This window comes from Aegilops tauschii, chromosome 5 (genome assembly GCF_002575655.3).
Source record: "Aegilops tauschii subsp. strangulata cultivar AL8/78 chromosome 5, Aet v6.0, whole genome shotgun sequence".
NCBI classification, from domain to species: domain Eukaryota; kingdom Viridiplantae; phylum Streptophyta; class Magnoliopsida; order Poales; family Poaceae; genus Aegilops; species Aegilops tauschii.
Window position 1 is genome coordinate 498,270,568 of NC_053039.3, and position 9,572 is coordinate 498,280,139.

At 49.7% G+C, this 9,572-nt stretch overlaps 1 protein-coding gene across 1 annotated transcript; it reads right to left on the bottom strand.

Moving 5' to 3' along the window:
- Positions 1-4,640: 4,640 nt before the first annotated feature.
- On the bottom strand, positions 4,641-5,180 carry LOC141023064 (uncharacterized). Its single transcript, XM_073499373.1, has one exon. The coding sequence runs from the start codon at positions 5,178-5,180 to the stop codon at positions 4,641-4,643; it is 540 nt and encodes a 179-aa protein (XP_073355474.1).
- Positions 5,181-9,572: the final 4,392 nt, after the last annotated feature.

Below are 9,572 nucleotides of genomic sequence, written 5' to 3' on the forward strand. Positions count from 1 at the left end.
ATATGCATTGTTTGAATACTCGGCTCGCTCGCTTTTTGCGCCATGGGTATTCCTTAATTTTTCATATGAAAGGTTTAAAATTATTACCCACAGTGCTTGCTAAAACTCGAAGTTACTAACAAATGCAAAGATTTCTGTTATAAAAGGCTTAGAATCATTACCCTTGATGCTTGAATTTGGACCTTGCACCTTACTTGGGTAGACATAGAGCCAAATGGCACATTGTCCAAATACACGTTGAAAACACTTCTGGTTTGACATGGTCTCTATTCTTGATCAAACATAAAGTTACTAAAAAAAGGCAAATATTTCCAACGCGGACATGGTTTCAAATGGGTCTCTGCGCCATTTGACGCACCGAGTCATCTAGTGTAGAAAGAAACTACGATGCAAAGATCCAAATAGTTTGTATCTAAGATCTACAATTCACACAGTTGTAAAAGGAAAAATTGCAGTCCATACATTTTAATTACAGTAACACAAACTCACAAAAATTCACAAAAGTTATACCATTGTTGGCACTGTTTCAATCCATCTTTTCCCTAAGCGTAAGAGCAACTCCAACCGGGCGACCCATTTCGACCGTCCACGTTTATTTGGGTCGCCGCGGATAAAAACGATGGCCCAACGCCCGACCCATTTTCAAAACCCGTCCGCTTCGCGTCCGTGCGGACCCATTTCCGGTCCAAATTGGCGCCTGAAATACGTCGGTGCGGACACGAAGTGGATGCGCTGCGCGTCCCCTCGGTGTCCGTCACGGCCCCACATGCCGGCCGCCCAACCACCCCAACGGTCATATTTAACGCGGCCACCTACCAAGGGCCCGCCTGACAGTGTGTAGAAGGGCCGTGTGCCCGTCCTTTTTAATGGACACGTGCGGCAGGGCCGGCCTCATCCACTCCCACCGTCCACATCTGGCGATCTTTGCTCCCTGGCCGGCGACCAGGAAACCCTAGCCAGCCAGCCAGCACCAAACCCTAGCAAAGCCATGGGAATTTTCAGTGGGAAGGGAGGGAAGAAGGGGAGGTTCAATGCCGGAGCGAGCTCTTCCCGCGGGCTCTCTCCTACATGCCGCCGGCTAGACGTGGCACACCACGGCGGGAACGGGAGCAGCTGTACATCCCGGTCCACCAGGCGCGGTGGCACTGGGAGTACCGCCACTCCCAGCCGTATCCAGATGTGAACTTGCCGCGCGGTTGGCATCTGGACCCGCAGTGCATCCCCATCCCGGCGGCGCTGTGGTCCGCGCGGGCGCGTGCGGAGGAGGTTTCCTGGCGGCGCGAGCTCCTTACGCCGGAGCAGCGCGCCATGCGTGCCTACGCGCAGACTCTCCCAACTAGGAGCAGTGGTTTGCGCTAGAGCATGAGGAGGAGCGCCGCCTCGGTGCCCACATCGACCATGATGTTCCACCGTCGCCCCTGCGAGTAAAGCCGGAGGAAGAGCAGGCGCAGGCGGAGCCAAGCCGCCCTCAAGGAGGCCCTGCAACACGCGCTGGAGGGGAACAGCCTCGAGGAGGACACCCATTGGGATGGGCTGGAGCAAGCCTTTGCTTTGTCCGCGGCAGGGGACTCCGTCCACGGCGCCCCTGTTCGTGCCGCCACCGCTGCCGACGCCGCCCCTCGTCGAGCCAAAGCCGAGCCGGAGCCAGAGCGTGAGCCAACGCCCACTCGGAAGCGGTCACCGCCGCCCCCCACTAGGCCCGAGGAGTCCTATTCTCGTGGACCGGCGAGCTCCGCGAATGGGTGAGCGCGCCTCCCTCCTACTTCGCCTCCACGCTAGAAAAGGAGGCGACCCACCTTGAGCGCTGGAAGGCGCATTGGATCATGAAGGAGGGGGCCGATGCTGAGCAGCAGATGCGCCGGGAGCAGCTACTACACCGCGAGGAGGAGGAGGAGGAGGAGCGCGCCTGTCTCGCCGCAATGCCGCCGTCGTAGCAGACGCCAGAGGAGGCTACACTGGCGGCCTATCAAGCCGCGTTCGGTTCGGCTGGGCTGCCTCCCGTCTTCATCGACCTCACCGGAGGCGACGACGATGACGGCAAGGGCAAGGGCAATGGCAAGGCAGTCTACTAGGGCAGCGTGCGAGCGTTTATTAAGTTTTTAAATGTTTAGTTATGTTTAAGTGGACTCTGGCCGGCGTTTGACCGACTATTTATGTATAATTATGCTTAATTAAGTCAGTTTCGACCACGTCGGTAAAAATAGGTATGCCTCCCGTTGGGCGCACCTGCCGGCCCAAATGAAAAGCGGACGCGCACGTCCGCTTGGCCGACCCAAACGGACAAAGCGCGCGCCCGTTTGGGTCGGCACGTTGGAGTTGCTCTAACTCCAGTTCGATGCAATGCCCCTGTCGTCGCTGCACTTGCACAGTCGCCTCATTGGCAAACCCTATTTGGCGCTGCTGGCACCCATTAGGGCATCTTGCTAACGGGCGCCTGCAGCGCACACCCTCTGCGCGATTCTGGTCCGACCCAGTTCCTTCCCTTCCCTTCTCTTTTTCTATAAAAATGGAAAAAAAAGGAGTGCAGTGAAGGATTCAAACCTGCAACCTATACATAGGGTAGCAACACTGCAACCACTTGGGACAACCCATCCTATGTGACAGGTAGCTCATTTTTCTCATTCTATTCTTTCTCCAAATCGCGACCGGTTTTCTTTTTCTTGGTTCCTTTTTCTTTTGCAAATGCGTGAACTTTTCTCAATTTTTGTAAAAAAAATAAAATCAATGAACACTTTTTTAGATTTGTGAACTTCTATCAGAATCGATGAACTTTTTCAAATCTGCTGAAATTTTTTAAAATTTGATGACTTTTTTTCAAATTTGACAAACTTTAATTTGGTGAACATTTTTTAAATTTCATGAACTTTTTTCAAATTAAATGACCTTTTTTGAAAATCGATTAAATTTTTTCAAATTTGATAAACATTTTTCAAAGTAGCTGAAGTTTTTATCAAAATTGATGAACCTTTCTCAATTTCGATGAATGTTTTTCAATTTTGATTTTTTTCTGTTAAAAATCTGTGATCATTTATCAATTTTGATGAACGTTTTTGCAAAATCCATGAACTTGTTTTGAAAATCAATGAACTTTTTTCAAAATCACGATCTTTTTTCCAATTAATTCAAAAAAGTTAAGTGGTACGATAGATGAATAAAATAGCGTTGCAGCCTTGTTATTATGCGTTTGCCCCTGTTACTAATCAACAATGGCAAGTAGCTTGTGTGGGGGGTGGCACTTGTACGTTAACATGATGTGATGAGTTCAAATCTTGTAGAGAGCAGTATTATTTTCCATTTTTTGGTGAGGTTTTTGCGTTCACTGGTCACCACGGCTCGTGAGCCGGCCCAGCGCGGGGCGCTGCCAGGAGCGCGGCGCCGTATAGGAGCTCCCCGCCTCGTTTGGTTTCATGGAATCTTGGGGGATCCCTAGAGAGTAACTAGTTAACGAGCGCTTCTTCGGAGCCTCGCAGCGATCAGCGCCACTTGGCGCGCTCTTAGTCATTCGCCACGTGTCGCGCTCTGGGTCCTTCCTCCGGATTTTGTTTTTTATTTTTTCGCACGCGTTTTTGGCTTTTTATACTGTTTTTTTGGGTTTTTTCGACGTTTTGGTTTTCCACCGGTCTTTCTTAGCTTTTCGATCAAAAAAATTTGAAAAAAAATTGCGCGAGAAAACGCACTTTTTTTCCCTTTTCGTGCGAGTCACGGTTTTGCTTCCGCGAGAGGCACGGTTTTGCTTTCGCGAGAGTCACGGCCGTGCCTCTCGGAAACAAAAAAACTCGTTTTCTGTTTTTTCTTCCTTTCGCGAGAGTCACGGTTTTGCTTCCGCGAGAGGCACGGGTGTGCTTTCGCGAAAGTCACGGCCGTGCCTCTTGGAAACGGAAAAAAACGTGTTTTCTGTTTTTTTTCGTTTGGTGAGAGTCACGGTTTTGCTTCCGCGAGAGGCACGGCTGTGCTTTCGCGAGAGTCGCGGCCGTGCCTCTCGAAAACGAAAAAAACACGTTTTCTATTTTTTTTTCACGAGAGTCACGGTTTTGCTTCCGCGAGAGGCACGGTTGTGCTTTCGCGAGAGTCACGGTCGTGCCCCTCGGAAACGAAAAAAACTTGTTTTCTGTTTTTTCCTTTCGCGAGAGTCACGGTTTTGCTTCCGCGAGAAGCACGGTTGTGCTTTCGCGAGAGTCACGGCCGTGTCTCCTCGGAAACAAAAAAAAAACGCGTTTTCTCATTTTCCTTCCGCGAGAGTCACGATTTTGCTTCCGTGAGAGGCACGGTTGTGATTCCGTAAGAGGCACGTGCGTGCCTCTTTCGGAAAGGGAAAAAACCCATGCTCCCGGTTCGGTTTTTTCATCCAGTTTTTTTTGTGAAAAAAAGTTCGTCAAAACCTATCAACATGGGATCTAGTTTTGAAGATCTCGACACGAGGAATCCAACGGTGAAAGCAGTTCGAGATTTGGACGCACGGTTTGAGAGATAAAACGTTTTGAATAAACGGATCTACGAAAAAAGGGAAAACTCTTGGGTTACGACAAGTGGCGCTACATATGTGTCACTTGTCGCAACCAGGGGAGTTGGAGTGATCTTTGCAACGAGTACTCCTCAACTAGTGATTTCGTTTTTTAGTCTAAACACACTTGCTTTATTGATTAATGTTCATAGGGATACAATTCGTCCAGACCAAAAGCGTGCTTAGCAAGGCTATGTGCCTCTTGATTGGTTTCCCGTCCTTCGAAGATGACGGTACATTCTTGGAAGAGCTCCATCGTCTCTCTGATCTCCTTCACAATGGTCGCATACATCCCACCAATGCCAAGCTTGATGTCCTGCACCACACCCTTGCTGTCCGAGGCAACTATAACGTGAGATAATGATAAATCTTGGGCAAGTGCAAGAGCTTCCCGGCAAGCCAGTGCCTCGAGCGTAGCAGGATCGGTAAGGCCGGTGCATCTAATCACTGAAGAACCCAAGTAATTTCCGTCGCCGTCCCTGCAAACAGCATTAAAAGAGCCTTCATCGTTTGCTCTATTTACAGCCCCATCGAACCGGATCTTAGCAAAGTTCTCTGGTGGCCTGATCCACCTAGGTTTCCTGACGCTGGATCTGGTGACAGGATTGTGCTTCACCTCAACTGGCTTACAGTCATTGAGTTCTCGGATATACTTCATGATGAACTGGTGGGTAGACATCGGGCTCTGAAAAATATGTTCATGTAAGGCTTGTCGTCGAGAAAACCAAATAGCCCAGAGAGTAACCAATACTTGGGTAAACTCCGCCGAGGGAAGTGAGTCCAGAAGGGAAAAGACCCAGCGTTTTGCATCAGGTTCGGTCATTTTAGATAATACCTGAAAGATCTCCGGAGCTTGCAAAGCCCAGACCGAGCGAGCCACGTGGCAATGCAGCAGATAGTGTTGCCAGGAATCTGTAGCTCCACATAGCCCACAACTGTCGACAGTAGACATGTTTCGGTGGTGTAACAAATCCGCTGTTGGGATAGACTGTTGGGCTAGTCTCCAGAGGAAATTTTTTTACCTTTGAAGGCACATCTACCTTCCATAGTTTGGACCACGACTTCTGCTCACCTTCAGAGTTGGAGGAATCTGAGCGCCCTTCCAACCAAGCTTCTCGGCTGTGTTTTGTAGAAACAAGCATACGATACGCCGATCAGACTGAGAAAACTTCGTTCTTTTCATGAGCCCAAGACCAGAAATTATCGATATGCTTTGTGCATAGGGGAATTGAGAAGATTGCCGCCGCATCAGTTGGTAAAAAGACTTGCATAACAGTTTGGCGGTCCCAACTAGCATCCGGCTGTATCAACTCTCCTGCTAGCTGCGGTGGGTTGGGTACTCTGCTGGTGATCGGCCTCATATTGTGAGCACGCGGGATCCCTACCTATTCCTCGGGCCGAGAAACCACGTAGTACTAATTTATCCATGGACGATCCGCGAGCGCATTTGGTGGCCCACGAGATCGGGGCAGCCCTGCCCTATGCACGACTTTTCCCCGGGTGAGGCTTCCATGCCCGACGGGTTTGGGGAGGGAACCCTCGTCGCTTGGTCTCGCGAACAAGAGGCGGCGACGACCAGATCGATAAACACGCTCCGTGGCCACAAGAACCAGACGATATAGGATGGAGCAGGTGCATGGCACGCTTGATCCTCCTGTGGCTGCATAGCCCCAGCACCTCACGGAAGAAGTTGCATCAATAAATCCCCACCCCCAATGCCCGCAAATGGCGGTAAAGCAAACCTTCCACGTAGTTTTCATATTGTCAAGAATATTTCGATCAGGGCCTCTCTTCCCCGGGAGTATCTCCCCTAGCAACCAAACATATCCCTCGTCCACTGTCGTGATACGCGAACTGGGGTTCCTATCGAGTTGTTGCCCTCGTCTACGTTGTTGTGCAAACAAACTTATCGCTAACTCCCGGCCACTATTGACTGGAGGTGGCTGAACCGAGCACTTGGTCGAGCGCTCAGTCCTGGTCGAACCGCAGGCTATGCTCAGCTTGTTACACAAAGGCGGCGGCTGCCCTACCTTGTCCTATGGGTAAGAAAGAACCAACAAGGAACTAATCTTGCTTTTTAGTAGATCACTAATACATACCATTCCCTTGCCTAATTTCTGGATCCTTGTGTTGAACTCAGCATGCGGACACAACGTTCCTACCTATGCAAAGCTAACACTGATCGACGTCGCGAGGATTCTTATAAACATTGCCGATCTTCATCGTCTTCCTCCCTTATTGACCACGGACTCCTCTTGCCTGCAAACATTGAGGGCGACTCATTAGGTTCTATCCTCTCACAATTGGGTTGAGAAATCTAGAAGAATTAATAGTCAATAAAATAAGGCACACGATCATGTTGTTGGATCGCAGAAGTTCCTGGTGGTAGTGGACACTGTGATCGATAGAGTAAGAAAACGAAGAGGAGGCATGATGAGTACATGCTTAATGGTGATTATTGGTGGAAGTGGAAGAGGGACAGCTGAACGTAAACCAAGTGAACTAAACGAACCATGCGGGTGCAGTGCAAAACATGCTGCTTGTCCGCTCATGTGGATAGGCTGCATGTTAAAAAACAAGGATATTGAGGATGAGTCTCTTCGGGCAACTCTAACCGATAACCTATCCGGCGCTAAGGGAGGATAAATTAGGCTATCCACCCTTATGCCACGCCTAGCCGATCCCCTAAAACGGTCAGTGGAGGATAAATTATCCTCCCCCGTCAAAAAAATCCCCCCAATCTCCCTAAAAATTCTCACTGCACGCTCGGCTGAGGAAAAGTGGCGCCTCCTCTCTCCCGCCTCCTCTTTCCCGTCGCAGCCGCCTCCACGCCTCGCCTCCACCACCGATGACCGAACCAGCCACCGGAATGGATACCCCGAACCCCGCCGCCAGCCCGCCGGCCACTGCTGCCGACTTGTCACCGCTGGAAACGACCATCGCACCGTTGCCTGCGCCGCAGAAGAGCTTGGGGATAAAAAAAAGTCCACCAGGTTCAAGCTCCAGCTCCAACCGCAGCAATGGCTGCCGGGGTGGTGACCGCCTCTCCGGTGATGCTCCGCCCCCCTTCGCTCCTCCCATGGCCAAATGATCAAGAAAACCGACGACAGTGGCATCGGCCCTCGCCAAGGAGGCCGCGAAGAGGAAGAAGAAAAAGGCCGCAACAGTGTCCCGCCCAGAGCTGGCATCTCATGCATCGTCTCTGGCGACACCTACCTCCGGCGCGTCCAGCAGCGACAGCCGGCAAGAAAGGTCGCGGCCGCCAAGTGTTCGACGAAATACCTACAAGGTAAAAGAACTTCAACATTTTTGGCCGATCTGTGATTGTTGGTATCCGATGTGATGTAGTTTGATTGTTTCGTTGTCGTAGGGCGGAGATGAACACGGCTGAAACTTTTGCATCTTTGGAGTCCTCGGCACCGATGGGGCTTGATGAGCTCAACTATGACTCCATTTGGAATGATTCGGAGGCGGCCACCGAAGAGACTGAGCAAGAGGAGTTGACCGAGGAAGAAGAGGAGGTGGCCGAGTAAGAAGAGGAAGTTGTGGAGGTGACCGAAGCAAGCACGCGGCCGTCAAGGTCACACACCGCCAACTACACTCAAGTTGAAGATGTTGCTCTATACTATTTTTGGAAGAACATCTCCATCAATGCAACGATTAGAACGGATCAAACCAAGACTATTTTTTGGGAGAGAATCACAGAATACTACAACAACTCCGTGGAGGTGACCTCAAGCCATACTCAAGGATCTCTTGGGCATCGTTGGAGCACCATTAATGCCAATGAAACCGATGGTCCGGTTGCATCGACCAAGTGAATCATGCACCACCAAGCAGTGTGCAAGTGGCGGAGTGTGGCCCCTACATCCAAGAACTATCAAGCATAGGAACACGAGGTTCATCCACAAGTCTTCATGTTGCATCGTTGCTATAAAGGGCTATGCAAGAATGAGAAGTGGATCGAAAGAGTTTTGGTGACCACTCCAAAGAGATCAAGGTTGAGCATATCTGTTGAGGAGGATGACGAGGTTGATGAAGAGGCCAACAATAGACCGATGGGAACAAAATTGCAAAGAAATAAAGAAGTGCAATGCATTGGTGGCACATACAAAGAAGAACTTGTGGCCATGATTGTGGCCAAGAAGGTGTTGGCATCCGACGCAAAGAAGAGAAGATGGTGAGGTGTAATGAGCTCAAGTTGTTGGAGGATGAGAAATTTAAGGCCAAGCAAGTGGCCGAAGAGAGAAAATTGAAGGCGGAGGAGCGTAGACTTGCGCTTGAGGAGGAGAGGATCTGTGATGCCAAGAAGGTCCAAAACGTGCTATCATGTTCTTGAATCCAAACACAATGGCTGAAACCGCAAGAAAGTATTGGGAGCTCACTCGCGGGGAGATCTTGACCCAAGTGGAATCCTCTCATCGGAATGATGGTGGTGGTGGTGGTGGTGATGGTGATGGCATTGGTGGTGGTGGTGATAGTGTCAGCGGCCGAGAGGTTGGTGGTGGTGACGACAGTGATGTTTTCCTCGGAGACCACCTCGTTTGAGTTTGTGCATGCCAATGGTGGGCTCGATTCACAACATATACATGTTATGTTTGTGGTAATTTGGGATCAAACATTTGTGTTTGAAGTTACGTCTTTTGGATGAACTATGCATGTTTTAATTTGAAAAACGCGATGATGAAACTATATATTATGACGGTTATGTTATGCATGTTTTAATTTGAATGTTCTTATGATATATATTGTGTAGTGTTTGAAGTTCATGCGGCTAGGACATAACATCTACACAATTTTGTTTTTACTCCAAGTATAGGGGATTGGCTAGGTCCGGCCACCGTTAATGAAGTAAAATTTTCCTCGACTAACTTTATCCCGTCGGTCCTCCCTCAACTTTTAGGGGATTGGTTAGAGTTGCGGGTGACGACCTATGACGTAGGAGCAGTGGGTGACGACCTATGACCATGAAGACCAGACTTTGATATGGTATCATATCTCACGATACCAGATAGTAGTCACGGACTATTAAAGTGCTTCTCGATGTCGCTCATCCCAAGGAAGCAAAGCA

What these genes read in the sequence shown, in the direction of transcription:
- LOC141023064 (XM_073499373.1), bottom strand. Translation starts at nt 5,180, where the DNA reads ATGTCTACCCACCAGTTCATCATGAAGTATATCCGAGAACTCAATGAC.